Source organism: Anopheles cruzii, chromosome 3 (assembly GCF_943734635.1).
Source record: "Anopheles cruzii chromosome 3, idAnoCruzAS_RS32_06, whole genome shotgun sequence".
Taxonomy (NCBI): Eukaryota; Metazoa; Arthropoda; class Insecta; order Diptera; family Culicidae; genus Anopheles; species Anopheles cruzii.
Genome location: NC_069145.1, coordinates 20,193,346 through 20,213,702, shown reverse-complemented (window position 1 = coordinate 20,213,702; position 20,357 = coordinate 20,193,346). Strand labels below are relative to the sequence as shown.

General features: G+C 46.1%; 2 protein-coding genes across 2 annotated transcripts; one reads left to right on the top strand and one right to left on the bottom strand.

Annotated features, from left to right (window-relative positions):
• The first annotated feature begins 1,039 nt into the window (after positions 1-1,039).
• Positions 1,040-15,897, top strand: LOC128274952 (F-BAR domain only protein 2). The gene is made up of 16 exons (XM_053013306.1): positions 1,040-1,166; positions 4,258-4,602; positions 4,708-4,923; positions 5,007-5,105; positions 5,195-5,291; positions 6,313-7,098; positions 8,752-9,021; positions 10,862-10,970; positions 11,032-11,204; positions 11,275-11,447; positions 11,992-12,401; positions 12,471-12,646; positions 12,710-12,893; positions 12,969-13,478; positions 13,547-13,776; positions 13,869-15,897. The coding sequence occupies exons 1-16, from the start codon at positions 1,125-1,127 to the stop codon at positions 14,003-14,005; spliced, it is 3,957 nt and encodes a 1,318-aa protein (XP_052869266.1). The 5' UTR covers positions 1,040-1,124; the 3' UTR covers positions 14,006-15,897.
• A 282-nt stretch (positions 15,898-16,179) lies between these two features.
• On the bottom strand, positions 16,180-19,176 carry LOC128273492 (uncharacterized). Its single transcript, XM_053011463.1, has 3 exons — positions 19,073-19,176; positions 18,588-18,956; positions 16,180-18,523 (listed from the first exon to the last, which is right to left on the bottom strand). Exons 1-3 carry the CDS (start codon positions 19,174-19,176, stop codon positions 16,180-16,182), a joined length of 2,817 nt encoding a protein of 938 aa, XP_052867423.1.
• Between the last annotated feature and the right edge of the window lie 1,181 nt (positions 19,177-20,357).

Here is a 20,357-nt window from a genome sequence, read left to right as displayed (position 1 = left end):
ATATGCGCGATAGGCACGCCGTGGACCTTAAGCAGGAAGCTGATTTGAGAGGTGTTTAAAAAAGACGTTTGACCCTTTTTGCTACCACCACGCGGTTTCACTTGCGGGACACGTCCCAACGCGATAGGTGGCGCTTTGTTTCTTTGCTACTGTAAACAGAGGCCGAAAAACGGAGACAATGTACGTCCGTTAATGTCACGGTTTGGCGTTTTGTAGGTTCTACACAGTGGCATGGTCTTCCATAACACGAATGTGGCGCAAACTTAGCTGATTTCTTATGAACTTCTTTCTAATGAACAGCTTAGCATTTGTGGCATATAGTTTCCAAAAATTTGTTCCCAATAATCTGTTCTGTAGTAAACAAAGATTACTTCTACAACATTTACATTTACATGTTTAAAAACATTTTTATGCATCCTCTGCACTTTAGAACAAACAATCAAGCTGTACCGCAATTGAAAATCAAGAAAAGCACAACGAACCGGGGAAACCATCCCTTGGCTGAAGGTGAAATGTCCAGTGCTTCGAATCTGTACTAATGACTAGCAAGAACCAGCTGAAATTGGAATGTGAGCAAATAGTGAGAATGCTTCCACAGCAAACAAGTGTTTCCAGAAAGTAAAGTGTAACTTGCAAAAGAAGAAAAGAGGTGTGCGGAGAAGAAGTCGAAAAAGGAGTCCTCTGGCCTCGATCGAACCAATTATATTGACACATCGAAAATTCACCACATGTGCTACTGCAACTCGTGTTGCATTTCCGCGATCGTCTCCGGATGTCTACACACAGTTTAGTGTTGTAGAGGTGGCCACGTGTGTGTTCCAGTTGTGTGGTTCTTGCATTTCTGGCATCTTTGGCACCAGTGCAGCGTCGCCAGCAACAGCAGCAGCAGCAGCAGCATAATGTCGTGCTCTCCAGACGTACGCCGAAGACCCCGGGATAGGTGATAAGAAAGAGTCGCTGCCAATTCTGGTGTGTGTGTGTCGCTGGACGGTGTCTAGACACTCGTCCGACACTAGTGAAAAAGTGTTCAAATTGGAAGGCAGCCGAAGGGGGGACAAAGAAGGAGCAGACTGCACAGCTTTGAAACCGATCCAAGGATTTTCGATACCGTCGTTCGTGGATTTATGTCAAGCAAGATGACTGTCGATTTCAACGATTATTTTTGGGTGAGTATGTAACTTGGTTTTTTTTAAATAACAGCATGTATTTTCTATGAGAGTTTTATCATTTCTGTTTCTGCAATCAAGTGTGAATTAGCATGTAAATGGGTACACATTCCTGGGGCGCGTTTAATTGAAGCCATCACTGATAAGTCTCTTGGTGGGTCATATTAAGACTCTATCTACGGCGTAATAATAAACACATTAGTGGCTACTTTGAAAAGTGGAAACATTTATTCCTTTTTTCGCTCTCTTCGTTCCGAACTACATGTTGATAACAAACGGCAGTGCTGCTTTTGCATATCTTTAACTGGCCGTCTTGGCTATGCGGCTGCGGACTTCTGAATAATGACATCAGTCATAGAGAGAACACATGCCACAAAATGTTTTACTAGATAAGGATTTTTTTCACCCCAAACATCCGCTATCCGTTAACCAGAACGGTCACTTTAGGATTGTTGAGTAAAAATTTGCTGTTAACAACGGTTCCGATATGTTTGTTGATATGGAACGAACTTGTTAAAATTTCAGGGAACACAAACATGTGCTTAGCACAAAATGTAATTCACATATTTTTTTACTACTGTTGCCTTAAACACCCCGTTGGTAGACACGTTCGATTGCTGGACGTTTTGATGATGTTTGATGCATTTCGATAATGAGAATTCGTATCGATGCTGTTTCAAAGGTTTGCCGAGTTCAACAGCAAATCGACGGAACGGTGGAAACGGTAATGGAGCATGACGCTATAAAGTTTTCGGGGGCTTCCTGTATGCTCATGCATGCGGATTTGGTCGAAAAGCTGTACTGCTTTTCAACCGTAAAATAACACTCGTCCACACCGTTTGCGCCCGTTAAACCAGATGATACAAACCTTGTCCACAGCCCCCCATTAGCCGGGGTTAGGCTGCGTGCATTTCACGGGCATCAGCCATCCGGTTCCGGATGAGTTTTTGGCGCGGTACCGGTCTGTGTTTGCTTGGCGGTTAATTGTGCTTGTGTGAGAGGAGGGAAAATGGAAACGAAAAGAAATGTTCCGATGTATTTGGATTTGATCAAAGTCTTTACCGTTTGAAGTTTAGGTTGAATGGATTGAAAGTCTCGGTTTCACGCGTCATAAAATTATGGTAAATTTGGCACGCTCCAAACGTTGGGCGAATAATGCGTTGTAGTTTGACGTTGTGGGGCGTGGTTCGACATTTATCGTTGATTGTCAATGGTGGTGTCGGAAGTGGTTGAAGTTAAATATAATGGGTCGTGACCTGTGATGAACAGTGTTCTGCATGTTAGCAGGCTTCTATGCACTGGAAATTTGTCGCAAGTGTCGTCACGTTCAAGGTTAATAAGTATCGCCTAAGAATTTGGAGGTCTCCTTTCGATGAAATCCCATACATTACTCGGTTTTGTTCTGTAAACATGCCCTGGCATGAATAATCAATGAATGAATGAATAGCAGATGAAGATGTACCGGCAGAGCACGGGCTACAGTATTAACTTTCTTCGATGATTGTTCGATCGTTCATAATGCCAAAAATAACATACGGCAGCCAATGATGATCGACGGAGCAAACTCGAGGATAGCATGGCCAAATGTCCATGTTTTGTTGCCATGGCCGTTGAAAGACCGGACCGTACTTGCTGTTTTCGCCGGTTCCCGTGCTACAAATTTCACGTTTCACATAGTTCATTGAGAATCCATAGAAGAGCGTATGGGGCAAGCGCACCAGCACTGCGCCAGACTCACTCTTCCACAAAACAACACATAAACGAAACGGGACAAATAAACCACACTGTGGGAACATTTTCGAGTTCCCTCTCATCGGCGGCTCGGATACTAAGAAAACAAACATAACGTGCCTCCGCTGGGCGCCGGATCAATGGAACGCGTGGCACACTCTACCCGAGAACCGGTTCGGGCACAGCGGTGCACATGATGAGAGCCGAAAGCTGGCAGCAACACTATATAGTGTCGGTGACTTTCAACCGATGTGCAACGGAGAAGAATCGCGGAACTGTTTGCGTTGCGAAAACAAACCGGTATGCAAGTGATCAAGCATTCAAGGGTCGGGATGGGGACAGTTTTTTTACCCTTCTTCTTATCCCGTGCAGCTCACGGGATTGGTTAGAGCGAAGGCTGCAAGTGCGATCAATCCCCATCCGCCACGTTCGCAGTACTTTACTCGTAGGATAATTTGATTTAGTTCAATTTAAATCCAACGGCGAGCTACTTTGACCAGCCCGTCAGGCAACGCTTTGCTCAAAGATGATGAAGGCCAGAATTAAGAGGGCATTAAAAATTAATGGAGGAACTTTCCACTATACTTTCCAAAGCCACACTGTTCGTTTTTGAATTACTGTACATAGTACTTTCATCAGAACCCGTTTCAAATGTGTTTACTTTTGTCTTAAACGATGATTGATGTGTCGTGGCGGTCGAAGAAGTCATTGAGCAAACCGATCAAAGAGTTCCAAACATTCCATTGCTTGACAGTGACATGCTGCCAGTTTGATTATCATGTTCAACAATGCGCTTATGGTGTTTTCCAATCAAACTTTCCCCAAAGCGGTGTCATTCGACGATCCTGTATTTGGCGAAAACTAATTATACCCGTGTGGATTGCGTCAGATAGAAAGGGGTCTGGTTGGGGTTAAAATTCTCGTGCCAGATACAGTTGGTCGTGAAAAAGAGCAAAAAACCTGGTTACGTTTCCTTTGAAGGACGCAGGGCCGTTGGCTTTCGTTTGTGTTTGTTCGAGAAGCCATAATTTCTAAATTGAATGGGTGTCGGATTTTCGAGGGTTGGCTCGAGATTTTCATGAGTGATTTACTCTAGTGGAACGGGTTGTTTGTCTAGTGCGGGTCCGATGGTTCTGTGGATCATTCCAATGGCCACCATATCGATGTAACGATGGATGAATAGTTTTTGAACGTACAGAGTGGAGTCAACACTAGAACACGTGACCATCGGACAAGTTGGTTCCGGTTGGTTGCACTACAAAATTTCCCAATGAATCATCGAAACGTTTCAAAGGTTGCAATATTAGTACGCCATTCCAAATTAATCTTAAACGAGCACTTAATAACTTGCTTTCCACAGGGAGACAAAAACAGTGGCTATGAGGTGTTGTACCAAAACATGAAGTATGGCCTGTCGGCCACTAAGGAACTGGCGGATTACTTTCGCGAGCGCTCGAACCTGGAGGAGTACAATTCGAAGCTGTTGACGAAGCTTGCTAACAAGGCGGGCTCGAGTGGTGGCGGTACATTTTCGCCACTCTGGATCATCCTCAAATCCACCACCGAACGCCTGTCGGAGTTGCACGCCCAGAAGGTGCAGAAGCTCACGGAGCTGGTCAAAAACGTCACCAAATACGCCGAAGATCTACACAAAAAGCATAAAACGGTGAAGGATGAAGAGTCGGGTACACAAGACGCCGTACAGGTGAGCTTCAACGAGTTTAATTATTGCACTTGGACATGTGGATCATGAATCATTGCACCATTGATCATGTTGTTTTGCCTTCCCTTGTCACACACACACTCACAGGCGATGAAGGAATCGACCAATGCTGTCGCCAAGGCAAAGGACATCCACAACACACGGCTGCAGGAGGTGGAAAAGGCACGCAAGGAGAGTTCTACCAAAGAGATAGAGAAGTCGGAGGCCAAGCTGCGCAAGCATCAGGATGACTACAAGGCGTTGGTGGAGAAGCATAACACGATCAAGCAAGAGTTTGAGAAAAAAATGACAATAACCTGCCGGGTAAGTGATGCGTTTTCTTCGTTGGCGTTTGAAACTGGAAATAATCGTTGTGCCGGTGATTCTCTCCGATAACTCTCTTGTAGCGTTTTCAAGAAATGGAAGAAGCTCATCTAAAGCAAATGAAAGAGTTCCTGTGCTCGTATATGGATATCGCGCAGAATAATTTCGACTTAGTTGGACAGGTTAGTGGATTGGTGGGTGTTGAATAAATTCCAACCTTAACGGACGTGTTTCTTCGTTTCGCCTCTTTGTGCCATTTGTTGCACCGCAGGTTCATTCGGATTTGAAACGTCAATTCCTGGAGCTAACGGTAGATAAGCTTTTGGAGCAGTTTGTTCTCAATAAGTACACTGGTTTGGAAAAACCGGGTAAGTAGCCTTTGGGTTCATGCAAATTAAAATGCAACAGCATAAAAAATATTGCCTACTTACTTTCCCCTGTCGTGTGATTTTATTAAAGCGTCACATTGAACCAGGGAATTCAATTGCAAGACGTTATCGTACGGTGCTTCTTCGTCTCTCTTGTGTTACTCGTCGCTACTTGTATTAGTTCTCGTATTTAGCTCAATGAACATGTTCTGGGTTCTTTTTGGCATTCTAAGTTTTAATTCCTTCGTTTTTATCCACAATTTCACGTAGCAGTTTACCTCAATTGATTATTCGTTTATTATGTTCGTTTGTTAGAGTGATATTTTTTTCTACGTGAGAATTTTTTTTGTTTGTTTTTGTTTTTTGGCTGATGAGTGTTTTTGGCTTGCCTTGTTTTGATGATTGTTTACGCTGCGCATTTATTCCGTTTATCAGTTGGCTCGTTTGTATTTCTGATCTTTGTTTGTTAATGCTTGTTTTACAAGAATGTATGCTTACTGCAGCAGCTACAAACCTACAATGTTTAGATATTTCGCAATACCAAGTAATCGCCCTTCCTTTCCCCAGTTTCGGTGTCGATCGAAAACTTTATGTCGCGCGCGCTGAAGATCACTGAGTGTAACAATAGGATGGAAAGTAGCTAAGAACATCATATATTTTGTGATGTGTGTTTTGTAGGAAATGCACAGAAAACGGGTCGAATCCCGTGACACGAGGAACTATAATGTGCATGCTATCCGTAGTGTTTCACATCGCGATGTGCGTTGTGTTGAAGTTCGTGTTTTCCTTCGTATCTTTGGTATTCCTTCGACGGGTTCAAAATTTCATGTCGATCGTAAGGTTGCCACGTATTCGAACCTACCCTGTTTTGAATCATACTTTTGCGTCCGTTCGCTGCAATCTGTGTTTGTTTGTATTGTTTATGCGATTTCTCCTATTCTCTCTCTTTCTCTCTCTCTCATTTGCATCACCCTCGGTACTTCTAATATCCTATGCGTGTGCTAACACATTTTTTCCTTAGAGTTGATTGAGCTTGATTTTGAAAGCGGTACCGGTGGAGCCAGTGCTACCGGCAACAGCCATCAGTTGCTAGTAAACACCTCGACCGGGCCGAGTAGTAGCTCTCCCGCGCCGTCGTCCTCCGTTGGCGGTGGACTGCTCGAATCTCCAACGCTGTCGGCCAACAGTGCCACACAGCCGATCGCTATCTCAGGTCCACCGATGAAAAAGGAAAGCCACATTCGGTCGTGGTTCAGCTCGAGTTCGACGGCAGCTGTGCCGACTAACTCACCGGTTAATCTGTCCACCTCACCCACGGCAATTTCGGTAGGTGGTGGCCTCCGTTACGACGGACTCGGTGGTAGCGACGGGCAACAGCATCAGCAACAACCGCAGCTGCAAATGTCTTTACACCATCCGCAACGGGCCATGTCTCCGATACCGACTGGAAGCGGCGGGGCGCAATTAAACGACAGTACAACGACCACGGCGAATGTATCCGGATCCGCACAAAGTACGAGCAAGCAAACAAGTAAATCGTTCTACGGCGATCTGTTTTCCTTCAAACATAGCAATACCTCCGCTAACCACCATCAGCCAAACTCGCCCAATCTGCCATCTAACGGACATAACAGCAACAGCGGCAATAAGCAACAATCGCCACAAATGAAACAACCGGAACAAGAATCTTTACAGCAACAGCAGCAACATCAGCAGCAACAGCAACAACAGCAACAACAGCAACAACAACAAAAATCTTCCCGTCGCACTACTTCCCTTCTAAACCTCTTCATGTCTAACTCTCAGGGTAAATTTATCTTCTTGATCACATTTGCATAATTCTGCGATTTGCGAAATACCACACATACACACATTTTACACATCTCTATAAGCGCCTGTGTTCTGTGTAACATATTTCTGCTCCTAGTTTGACCTTCTACACTTCCCTCTGTCTATTCCAAATATTGTTTATGATTAAGTTTTACTTTGGTTACATTTCTTTTGTTCACTAGAGGATAGAGTTTAGTCAAAAAACACAATCGCTCTAATTGTCGATCTATTTGTACTTTATTCATCAAAGTCGTAGGACAGACACATTCTTATTTTGATCACATATTTGTTCTCTTTATTCGCTCTTTGTGATACGTCGATCTCTTTACTCTATACTAGTTTCAACAATCTGTTTTTCGTTTTCCACACACATTGCCTGTCCCGTTTATTTCTTTGTTACGGCTACACTTTTCCTGTTTCTAATATTCGCTACTTTAAGCTTATCTGTTTGTATCTGTTCATGGAAATAATTAGCTCGCGTCTCTGGTAGGGCGGACAAGAAGATACTAAGGGTGAGGGAAAGTGTTCGCTTGCATAAGCTGTGGAAATGCTTCAGAACTAGAGAAGTAACAATAAGAATTGGTAAATGAGATCATTCATTGTATTAACATATGCATCCCCAGGAAGCAGCTTTAATCACGTATCTTTTGCAGCATAATACCAGTTTAACAAGGTGCAAGGATTTCACTGCATCACAAAGAGAGCAAACCCTCATGCCCATAACATTGTTAATTTGCTGTTGCACAAATCAAGCTATTATCCGTGGGAAATTAACGAATTAAAAGTTAACAGCCATATGTTGACGGTTGAGCGGTTTTGTGTTTAGTTTACACACCTTCATGTTGAAACGGGATGGATCGCGTTTTAATGACGTGAGCGCCGTGTTAACATGAACTAACGTGCCAAGCAGGTGACACTTGTCCTAATTGTTAGCTCACGAAAACCATGATTCTTTTGATTCATCTTTGCTTTCCCTTTTGGGAGAGCTCCAACGTATTGCTTCCCTAGTAGACCTTGTTATTGGGCTGCTTCCGAGCTTTCATCAGAGCTTATGCAAAAATGACGAATGCTGAAAAAGTTTTCTTGTCAATAATTAATTTTCGAGACAATGATCTTCAGGGCAACATGGATACATATGGTACAACCCGTCCCTTAGTATAGAAAAGTAAAACGATCTTCACGATCTTCACTTAACTGCCCATAGTACTAGTATAATATGTTGTTAATTTTTGCGGGTCGTTTACACTTTTCTCTTCGTTTTTTTTTCTATCTCCTCTGCCTACACTATCACCCGGTTATGGATATCGATATTGTTTCTTTTCAAGAACACTCACCACGGACCTTCGCGTTCGGCAAATATGAACAAAAAATGACCACCAATGTAATGGTTTTGTATTTTTCTCTTTTTTTTGCTCCTGATTCCTTTCTTTTTCTCCTGGAATGTTTTGCTAAAAACTAAAATTGAATTGGCAAAAATGTTTAAAAATTCGACCCCTCATTCACTCCGTTTCACGTCGATCGAATACTGTCCCGTATGAATGGTTGCTTTGATTAATTTACGGGCCAATGTGTGCTGATGTGTGGCTATCGAAACAACTGCTCCTTGGTATGTACGAATTCCTGAGCACAGGAAGTCGCGATAGCCGCGATAGTCGCGACTCGACCGCGAGTGGTGCTGGTGGCGGTGGTATCACGGGTGCCGGAGGTACTGGCGGTGGAGCCAGGAATTCCATGTCTTCCACCGGAGGCACTGTTTCCGCCCCGACCAGCCCGAACGATCTGGAGACCGGCAGCAGCGGAGGAGCTATCGACCACCACCATCAACAGCAGCAGCAGCTAGCGTCGTCGACCACGGCCAGTTCGTTTATGGGCCGGAATGCTTTGCTGCGAGGCTCGAAATGTAAATCATCAAACAAATCTCAAAATTGTACATGCGTGGTGTTGTGAACTTTCCTTTTATCGGTTTTACTCGGGTTTCTACTTTGGCTGATGTATTCTGTGCGGTTGATTTCGTATTTCCTCCCTTTTTATGGTTTATCGATTACACCGTTAGCTGTTTCTGATTTACTCTACTTTCTTCACTCTTCTCGTTGCTCGTTTTCTCTTTACTCTCCGTGGGGCTGGAATCGTGCTTCGAAGGTTTTGACAGTTTTGTAGAACTTCCCTTAATATTGGTTTTGCTTTTCTCTTGGATTGCTTGGTTTTTTTTGATTTTTTTAGTATGAATAGAGCATTTTTCTTCATCAATTAATCAATATTTATAATTTTGATTGTAAATAATAAGGTCCTGACTGAAAGTGTGGTTCGAAAGTGGTATTTGGTTTCTTTGTTAGCAAAATGAAAAAAGGAGGAATAATTCACGCATCACAACAGTTTGGCCAAGATTGTAGTGTATATTTTATGTGTCATTCTTTTCCATTCCTACATTTACTCAATCATGCATGTTATGACTAACAACGAATCTTTTCCTCGGATGCAAACAATCCTAACCATGGGATCTAAGCCTGTACGATAGATGCGCTTTTTTCATTAGGGGCTCCCTTTTATCCTGTTCGCTTTGCTAAATGTTTAATCTTCTGTCTGTTTTTTCGTGCTTCTACTCTACAATCTAACATTTCACATAACCTTCTATGTGGACGGGAAGAGTTGTTCTTGTTGTGTTTTAGCGCCGACTGCATTACGTGACATTTCTTCAAAGTAAGCTCAGACTGGAGACAATGAACAAAAATAAGGTAGAATATGATACGCAAAAGCAGTAGGTAAAAGAAATATAGCTAGGGAACGTTTGTAATTTATAAATTAAAACAATGACCACTGTGCAAACCACAAATTTTCCGAAAACACGTTTTGAGAGAGCATTTTCTTCTAGTTTGTGTACGTTAGGATCGTTGAATTTGATCAGGTTTAGGATCAGGATTCTTTCTTTCCCTATGCAGGTCAGCAGGTATGACCACTACACGGACGAACGGAACGACCGGACAGCAGTCGGAACAGCTAAAACATTGTACGGATCACGATCAAGCCGGCAGCAGACAGGCAGTGCACTTAACTTGTTAGTTGCGATGCAGCTTCCTAGCGTTCCATACAATAGTGTTATGCTCTAGTACGCTGTAGCAATTGATAGTTAACAAATTGATAACTATTGCTTCTCTGCTATGCGCTGTTGTTGGCTGTTTCATTTAATGGCAAGATTTGTTGTTTCTGTTGTTTCCTTTTTTAATTTTTTCTGTTTTCTGTTATTTAAATTTAACATTTTTTTAGTTCCAACATCTCCCTTCTTTCCCCAGTTCCTCTCCCCGTACTCAAATGGCGTTCTGAGTTCTGAACTGACCAAACACTTTATTACTTTATTACTGACAACTACCTGTGGTTGGTGCTACATTATGCGTCACGTGTTTGGTAGACTCCTCACTCACTTGGCTGAGGGATGGTTTTTGTTGTTAACAAATTTCAATGTTCCTATTTTTGGATCCCATCACGGCAAATGGTCCCAATTCCAGTCTCTTCTGTGTGTGTTTGCACGGACAGATGATAGTTTGGTCCCCCTAGATTCGAACGAAGATTTTTAAACTCGTTTGCCTCGATTGATAGGATTTACAATTGCCATCACTTTACTTTTCACCATTTTCATCCTTTTTCCCGTAGATGTATTTTGGCCGGGTTTGTCTGTTTTTTTCTTCTGATAAACCACCACTAACGCATCTATTTTCTTTCGCAATGGCTTCTGCACGATTGCACAGTTTCTGGATTCCTGCGTAGCCGGCGAGAGAAGGCCAAATCAAAGAAAGCCAAAAAGAAGAAGGATTCAACGGAAAATTCCGGTGCCAAAGAGGACAATATTTTGGACGGGTAAGGGGATCTTTTCGATTACATTGTGCATGAGTTTTAACTTATGTCCTGTTCCTTTCAGTGACAGTAAAGCTGAAACGGGAACTACGGACAGTGCAACGAATTTGCAGACGACTTCCGCGGTCAGTGCATCGAACGTAGCTCCAACGGCCACCCCCGAGGTCGATGAGGACGGTTACAGTATACAACCGCGAGAAACGACGTGGGACAGTGCCACTATCACCGAGAAAAGTAGTACGATCCGCCAGATGTCAGCAGATCTTTAACACTTTGTGATGTATCGTTGTGTATTGTTTTGTTTCAGATAACTTCTATTCCAGTTCGGACAGTGACAGCGAAGACGAGCGAGAGGAACGCAAAATACACGTCGAAATTAAGCCACTTAATAACGGGGCGGCACCAATCTCGGCCAGTGTCGACGAGTTACGAGCAACGGTTGAAAACCTTTCGCTCTCGCCCATCGGTATTCTGACATCGGTAGGCTTCCCGTCATTGTTGTACCCTGTGTGGCGTGTGTAAAAATGTTTCCCTTTTGTTGCCTATTGCGTGTCTGGATCTTTTTCTGTTTTACAGTCGTTCTATAACGGCAGTAGTTTGTCTTTCTTCTATGCAGATTCCTACATTCTTCGTTTCAAACTACTTAACTAGTACTACGCGCAAAACTGTAGTGTGCTTTTGGAGTGTTGCTTTTGATACCTATGAGTCCTGTGACTTGCAACTTTAAAGGATAATGAATTTAGGTTCATTTCCACAGTAGAATAGCGCATTTCTAACAAATTCTTTCATTTTCTCTCTCATTCATACGTTCACACATCCTACTTACACACTACACACTGTCTCTGTTGTGCTGTGCGATTTTGGTGTTGGTGTGGTTGGTGCGCCTGAATCTGTGTCCATTCCCACTGTCGCACGCCCCGTTCATCATCTTTCTACACATCACTAACCGAAAAACACATTCGCCACATCAAATGTGGCGCGGAATGTGTGCGGAATTGGCCCTAATTTGGTGCTGGCTCGGTAGGCGCGACGTGGCTCAAGTTTCGATCCCCAGTACCCGGACCGACTGCTGCGTATGAAACGCTCCAAGTCCGTTTCACAGCAGATCGGTGACAACAGCAAACCTAGCCACGATCTGCTGTCGTTAAACCATTCTATCTTTCAACAGCAACAGCAACAGCAGCACCACCAACAACACCAGTTACATCAACAGCAGCAGCAACAACAGCAGCAGCAGCAGCAGCAGCAGCAGCAGCAGCAGCAACAGCAGCAACACGCGCTGCACCACCAACCGTCGATCGGAAATGCTTCGCTGCTGAACAACAATGCGGCGCATCTAACTAGTCCGAATGCATCGAATGCCTCAACGCCAACCACTGTGCATCCGTACGCACCGCTCCAAAGTCCAACGTTGTCGATGTCTACTAGTTCCAAGTAAGAGTGTTTCAATAAGTACAACAGAAAGTTCGCGTTTCAGGCAAATGTTGTTTCCTCTATTTTTAGCAATCGATATGCCGATCTGGGAGACATTTTCTCCGAGGTCGGCGATATCAGTGTTTCGGCGCCCGCTTCAGCAAATCTAACCAAGCTGTCGCAGCGCCAGATTCCGACGCCGACCTCAACGGGTGGTAGTAGTATCGCCATTCCGAGGCCACCGTCCAGAAGATCTGAAGCAGCGGGTAAGTGATGCACACCAGTAGCGTTCGGAAAATATTTAAATCCGAATATTTGCCATCAAACAGTTGCTCGCGACCGGGTTAGTCCTGCCTCACAAATCGCCCGTGCCGACAGTGTCGGTAGCTTGGAGTTCCGTAGCCCAAGCGTCGGTATCGGTTCGTCCCGCGGTCCGTCTCCATTGACGATCGGAATGTCCGATACGATTCCACTAGCAGTTGCATTCCACGAAATCATCCATGCGTATTTCAAGTAAGTTCAACCGGTCGCCTGTTTGTGGTTGGATTAAAATAGAGTCCCCAAAAACTGTCGATCCTTGCCTCACAGGGGTGCTGACGAGTCCCGCTGTCAGGTGAAAATGTCAGGCGACATGATGATATCCTTTCCGGCCGGTATCGTCAACGTGCTGACCAACAACCCGAACCCGGCCAAGCTGGGCTTCCGTATCAAAAACCTACAGAATCTCGACAACGTGCTGCCGAACAAGCAGCTCATCTCGATCGACCGGCTGCAGTCGACCAGCTTTAGCACTACGCTCGAGTTCAACATGCCAGTATTGACGGCGATCTTGCGGCGCCAGTCGGAGCAGAACCCAACCGCACCACACATCAACGTCGACATCCTTAAGTATCAGATAAAGGCGAAACCGGGCGCCGCTTCCTGTCCGTTCCAGCTCGTTTCGTATTGGAAGTGCGAACAGCGGCACACGGACATTAAAATCGACTACAAGTACAACTGCCACGCAATGGCGCAAGCGTCGCCACTGCTGAACGTGTCCATATCGGTGCCGGTTGATGGTGGTGTCAAAAATGTGCAATCGAAACCACACTCCGCCTGGTAAGTCTCGGCTGTATGCATTGTAGAATATACGTGATTTGTTGACATTTGACTTCTCGCGGCCACAGGCAAGGTGAATCGAGTCGATTGGTGTGGAACTTTACGGACGTCTCGCAACACTCCGAGAGTGGTGGTGTAGATACGCTGCGGGCCCGGCTCGAGGTAGGTTCGGGGCCGTCAACACCTGCCATCATTTCGTCACAGTTCAACTGCGAGGGTACAACACTGTCCGGAATTGAGTTCGAGCTTGCTGGTACCGGCTACCGACTGTCGCTGGTCAAGCGTCGGTTTGTATCAGGTAACGAGATCGATGAAAAAAAGCCAAAATGCAATTCAAGCAACTATAATAAACTCCTGCGTTCCTTGCGCAATCCCGATTTCGTTCCACAGGAAAGTATATCTGCGAAGGCGACGGCATTCGGACGGCGAAAACTCCTACCCCACCGAACGTGCCCGGCGTCATGTCTCCAATACCATTCGGTACGAGTAAATCGGCCAACGCTCCGTCTGGCGGTACCACTGGATAGTATCGGTTTTTGTATTACTAAACCAAACGCAAGATCGTCCAATCGGCGTCATTTATCGGTGAGCAGCATTGTTGGCCCGGGGGAAGGATGATTCTTTTCCTTGTCCGGTGGCCCGCATGTTGCACAGAACGAAAGTTACCATCCTTTTTCAATGTCCGGCATCATTGGGTGTGAATTGCACCGGAACACAGGGGGACGAATAGGTGGTTTAGTTATTTAGTACTCAATACTAGGCTAGACTAACAAGTGAACTAATGACGGAATAGTCCAAGGAAGGACACAGAATCTATGTGCGGAGGGAAATGAAACAGAAGAGCGAACAGGATTCAAAAATCAGATTTTGTGATGATTGTTAACATCCGTTTGAAGTACATATGGCCGGTTCTCTGTCAAGGCAGTAGTTTATAACCATTATTATGCTTTATTGTATAAGGTGCCTTCCGTTGCGGCTTATCGTCGCTAGTCCGCGTAGTACTTTCTGGAAGCCCTGTAACTTGTTTACAGCAATTAAGTGAAACGAACATCGCCTGACTTTCAGTTGCAAGTTGTGGTTATTATCTCTTTTCCAATACTTCATACGTGTCGTGTATGCTTTAAATAATATTAAATTGTATTAATCGTAGGCAGTTGTGTGTAACAAACGCATCACAAATTGCGCCTTTTGTTTGTTTTTTTATGCATTAAATGTATAGTAGTTTAACGGAAAGAAATCAAATACAAAGTAGGGCTACAATTGGTAAAGCGATAGGATGAAACGGAGAACTCATAGAAGGCTTACCAGAATGCTCATGCACCCGTTTTTCCGTTACAGTACTATATAGCACGCTAGTTCAAATACTCAGATTTTGTCCTTTGCCAGGGAACAAAGTTTCCTTCCCAATCAGCTGACAGGGTTTTTGTTTTTGTTATACTTGATGCAGTTGTGTATTTGCCTTTAAGGGGGCGCAGTTGGTGTGCTCGGTGTGTAACCGACCTGTGTAGAAACCTTAGGCATAATCCTCTGTAACCGCTTGTGGCCTCGGGATGTGTGGACTGTGGTGACGTACCTCTCCATTTCTGCAATCCCGAAAATGTCTGCGTTGAGGAACGGAGAAAAAGAGATCGAGAATCTTGGACGTATGGACTAGCAGTAAAATTAGATAAACGTGCAGAGTAACGCTTCAGTGTGGGCGCGCGCAATAGCTGCAGCAGCATCAGAGCAGGCGTGAAGAAAGACTCCGTCAATCCCTTGTGTAATATGTGTAGGTTAGGGAAGACGTTTTCTTTTCCGTATTATACCTATACTTCAAAGCGAAACACATTTCCAGATAGAAACAGGAAACGTAACATTCATTCACAAGTATCAAACTATTAATGATGCGCACGTGCAGTGGAGACGAAAATGGAATAAAAAAAAACTAGACTAATAGTGAAGGTAAATAAATTATGAAATGAAACAAAAGTTCGAAGAGGATTAGAAAAGGGGAAAGAAATATTTAGCCTAGAATTGAAGAAGAAGCATCACAGATTAAGTCCATTCCGTTGCCGACATCAGAATGCGAATGTTGCAAAGATTCCACAAAATTAGCATAATTCTCTCTTGCTGTTCCTTTAAAATGCGAAACCTGCCGGAAAAGGCGGTACAAAGTTGGTGTGTTTGATTGACCAACACAGGTTTGTGTTGACTTTCGGATCAAGTTATCCTTGCTTCTGTGTTCCGCCCATTGCAATGGCCTCCACTTTCGCCTTTTTTCCGCGTAAACAATACAGTCGTAAGATAGGAAACGCGCAGGGCTTTGTCAATGCTTTAGTTGTTAATGGTGATCTTTTCTACCACTTTCTTCACAGCACGAAATACATCACAAAAGCACTAGAAACGCAATATATCGAGAGGAACGAGAAGAGTAAAGTGAAAGTGGTCGAATAAAATTCGAGTGTACGTTTCGAATTCAAATCCGAAAAAGGTGAATCGTGAACGAAGAAGGATACGGAAAGAGTGTCTTCGGTGAGTATTATATATATTTATATGCAAAAAGCAATACCAAAACAACATAAGAACCTGTTTTATCAAATCATCACACTTTACACGAGGAAGGGCGAGAGCGAGAGGTAAGGAGACCCTCTGGATGGCTTGGTTCTCCTTCCGCCGGCCACATCCCATTCTTTTTGGCCTAACTAAAACGACCGTAGCGCCGTTAGACGGCGGGCGAAAGGTCGCCTCCGCCGCCGCCGTTTGTTTTGTTGGTTAATTTACTAAGATTCAGCAGACTCGCTCTGCCGCTGGCAGTGATGGACCTCGAAGAGGTATAGAAACTGGTTCCACCTAGGGAGGACGATGGGCCCGTCGATGTTACGCCCTTTCCGCCAAATACTCCGGCAGTGACGGCGTTGAACGGCGACAATCTTGGCGGTTGGGTCGCTCGCAATGCCGCTAGAGGAGGTAGTGTTGGTGCCGTGTAGTCGTAATTGGAACCCAGCGTCGTGCTGGCGGCCACCGGATATTGATGGTGATAGTGATAGGATGGTGTTTGCGATTGTTGCGGTGGAAAAATGTGTCTCATATTGACATGGGAAGCTGAGGAAGCAGCCGAACTAGTAGTCGAACCAGGACCTCCGGCGCTGGTAAGGTTTAGGCGCGGGAAAAACAGTCCATTCGGTGCTCCGGACTGCTGTGGCTGTTGGAAGGCATTTTTGAATAGACTCTGCTCGCTGAACAGTGACCGGTGGTTGTGGTGGTGCTGTGGCGGCGAGGTCGCTGGTAAGCTTACTCGGGCCCCGTACCAGGGACTAGCTGCTTGGTGGTAGTTCCGCTGTAGAACGGAAGCCGAGGAAGGGACTGGAGATGGTGGTGGAACTGTCGCAGGTTCGTGGACCACATCAGGGCCTGTACCGACCGCCAGTGATTCCACCTCGGTTGGCGTGTTTCGCCGGGTGGCACTCTGCGATTCGAACCCGGAACTCTGTGATGAGGTACGGGACATGTGAGTCTGTCCGCCGATGACACTGCTGGCATTTCCGGTCGGCGTACGCTTCGGCCATATCGATTCTTCGCTGACCGTTGGGAACGGCTCCGACGGTTGCGCATTGCGCCTCCGACGGACGCCAGACAGAGGGCCGCTGTCCACGTCAAACTGTGCGAACGGATTGTTACTGGTTCGGGAGGTGTTAAGCGAGGCACGTCCACTAATCGACAACCGATCGATATCGTCTTCGATCAGTGGATCATCACACGGCTCCTTCCGACGGATGGTGCTCATCGAGCGATGAAACGGATTCAGTCCGCCGCGGAACCCGAGTTCCGGCTCACGATGGTTGCCACTGAGCTGTGCAGTGCGGGAAAAATCGTCCACCGAAAAGGACGGCGTTTTCAGTAGGGAACCAGCAGCGGCGACGGTGGACCGATTGAACACGGAACTTGCTTCAGCCGATTCGTGACGCACCCCGTCGGGAATATTGAACAGTGAGCCACTAACTTTATCGCTCGGTTCCGCCCGAACGGACGGAGTGTGGCTTCCGCTGTTCCGATAGTCGGGGAAAAAGAACGCATTCGTTGGCGACAGTGAATATGCGGACGGACTCATCGATTTCGTTGTGTCCAGGGACTTTTGACTGAGATCGGCAACCTCGCGTCGCGTGACGGTACGCTGGACGTTCGGAGAGACTTTGCTACCCTGGCCACAGTTCCTCATCGAGTGGTTCTCACTGAATGTGGTATCGACGTCGGAGTAGTCGCTTTCGCTGCACTGCTGCGAGTAAATTTTATGGAAGCTCGAGTTTAGATCACCTCCGGCCACATCGCCACGAATGGACTGTTGACCGAGGCAGCTAACCGACAACCCTAGCGCCGCGATGCTAAAGTATAAGCCCGTGTCCATCCGTTGATAGTTGTACTTCAGAACGCAGTCTACCACTCCCAGCGCAATGATCGTAGCCTGTCTGATGGCCATCCTTTGGCTACCGAGCGAGACTAGCAGCGCAGCTAGGGCCATTATGGCCACATTGAGCAGAAGGTGGGTGCGCTGCTCGTTCGATACGTGCTCTCCGAGTGTGTCGAAGCACTTGTTAGAAGTGGACATTAGCTCGGGTGCGTACTTTTGCATCAGTTCCCGGCCCAACGCATCCATACGCTCGGTCGTCTGCTGGATGGCCGGTTCGGTTAGTAGGTTTGTCAACTGTTGTTGTACCACTTGCCGTATGGTCAGCATGTAGGACAGCGCCACAGTCAACCCAGTGAGCAGGGGAGCGGGACAGAGCTGTATCAGGTCGACCAAGTGCCAGCCGGCATCAGCGAATTCTTGCGGCAGCTTCAACACCAGGAGCAGCGTAACGGCGTACACACAAAACCGAGCCCACCGTTGTCGCTTCATGCGCGCGATCTGCTTCGTAGAGGCGCGCATATGCATATCTAGCACCGACAGACCTTTGCTTCCGAGTTGGGCCAGCTTCGAACCGAGAATATTCCGCTTCACGTCGTTCAGGGTGCGCTTGAGAACGCGTTCGCAGCGTCCACACAGTTTGTAGGCCTGTTCCAGTTGTTTGCTGTAGCGATCGTAAGGAGCAAAACAATGACGTTCTGTCGATTTCCTAGTCCCATTCCGCTTACCTGTATTCCTCCACCTCGCAGTCGTAGTTAGATTCATCCTCTGGCACGAACGAGGCCAGTTGATGCATCTTCAACTCCTGATTGCGGTTGCACCCGAAGCACAGGCCGTTATAGTGAGTGGCCGATGCGACGAACCCTTTGGCGTTGCCCCACTTGTCGTCGTCCGTTATGTTGCCCAGTGGGCTGACGCAGTAATCCCTGTTCAACTTTGCCTGGTACTGCTCCGGTATTTCGCGATTGTAGTCCCCGTCGGCAGTGAACCCATTGTACTGTGTGCAGGCCGGACATACGAATGAATTGGACTGATCGTACGGCACGCATGTGTCGCTGTTGCAAAACCAGCAATTGACCTTTGCCGGAAAGCGCCGTCTGCAGTGGACAAAAACACAACGAGACACCCAAGGAGCGATGTTAATGGATCATTTTTGGCATCTTTCGTTAGCATTATTTTCAGCAGCGCAAACTTGAGTCACCGGATACTGTACCTGATATTCAGATATATATTGGCGAACGCGATCACCAGCACGAAACAGATCGCCACCGACGGTATCACCATTGTGATGAGTATCGCAAGCATATTCGCACTCATTTTGCTGTGCAGCGGCAAGAAATCGATTGAACCACGCGACCTGACGACGGGTTGCTGAGATCGGAGGCCTGAGATCTTTCGGTGTGGGCTTTAACCAGCCGATCTTACTCCATGATGATAATCCGTGATGTGTTCGGAAGATCGTTTTGCTGGCTTACGAGGGAATCCCAATAAACTGTTGGAATCTTTGTAAAAATTGAAGCACTATTATGAGCCGACAGCAGCTTTCGCGGTTTACCGCACGGCATTTTCACTGACAGTCGGCGTAAAGCGAAACATCCGTATAAGCCCAAGGTGACTAGAGGTCACGGTACGCACGGTCGGCGTTTGAACCCAACGCCCAAGGTTGCTACGAGCGCCAAGATAGATAGTTTACGGTTGCCAACGGAAACGAGTTTGAATTCAAATTCAAATTACACGTTAGCAAAAATATTTGTTTTACTTGAAGTTGGCCTTATTTGGCCATGCGAGCAAGAGTGGCACACAAAGTGACGCACAAATGCTGGTGCTCCGGAAAACAACGGTCCGTATGGTCAAAATTAACTTGTATTTCAATGTGTTTGGTGTTTGTGCTGGACCTTAAAGATGCGCATTCCGGCAAAGGACAAGGGCTGAGTCACTCCTTCAAACCCACCCGGTACTGGGGCGTTCTACACGGATGCACGTTTAGTTTGGCATGCCAAACCGCACGTTCTCCACGGCGCTCGGTGTTTGTGGTCTATTTTATAAATATAACGTAAAGAGCGAGTCACACTACAATTAATCCATGGCAGGGATTGGAACAACGGCGGACAAAGTAAACCTTCGATCAACGATCCATCCACCGGCAAACTACAACAAACTGGCCCCATCCGGTTACCGGTTACGATCGGTCCCGCGGGTGAGGCCGATCGGCCGTGCCGAGAAAAGGACCTAGACGGCGAGCGAACGGGACGTCGTCGCACAGAGCGCACATTGGCCGATTTGCACGAACCAACATCGGCGTGATCGTGCGTGAAAATGCCACCGGACGGTGTTTGCGTTATTTTTAGCTGCGAAATACCGAAACGCCACGGCTGTGGCATTCGGTTGTAAACAACGCCATTTGGTGTTGGCGTTCCGTTTTTTTTTCTAAATCTGCCCGAAAAGTAGCGGCAGGAAAAAATGGTTAAAAATGGCAGAAGGAGAGTGCAACGGGGCGT

Bases quoted from the DNA above. Each gene is read 5' to 3' on its own strand.
- LOC128273492 (XM_053011463.1), bottom strand. From the start codon at position 19,176: ATGAGTGCGAATATGCTTGCGATACTCATCACAATGGTGATACCGTCG. The intron at 18,957-19,072 runs GTACAGTATCCG...TGTCCACTGCAG, and splicing joins AATATATATCTGAATATCAG to ACGGCGCTTTCCGGCAAAGG. The intron at 18,524-18,587 runs GTAAGCGGAATG...CGATCGCTACAG, and splicing joins TGCGAGGTGGAGGAATACAG to CAAACAACTGGAACAGGCCT.
- LOC128274952 (XM_053013306.1), top strand. From the start codon at position 1,125: ATGTCAAGCAAGATGACTGTCGATTTCAACGATTATTTTTGG. The intron at 12,647-12,709 runs GTAAGTGATGCA...GCCATCAAACAG, and splicing joins CAGAAGATCTGAAGCAGCGG to TTGCTCGCGACCGGGTTAGT. The intron at 12,894-12,968 runs GTAAGTTCAACC...CTTGCCTCACAG, and splicing joins ATCATCCATGCGTATTTCAA to GGGTGCTGACGAGTCCCGCT.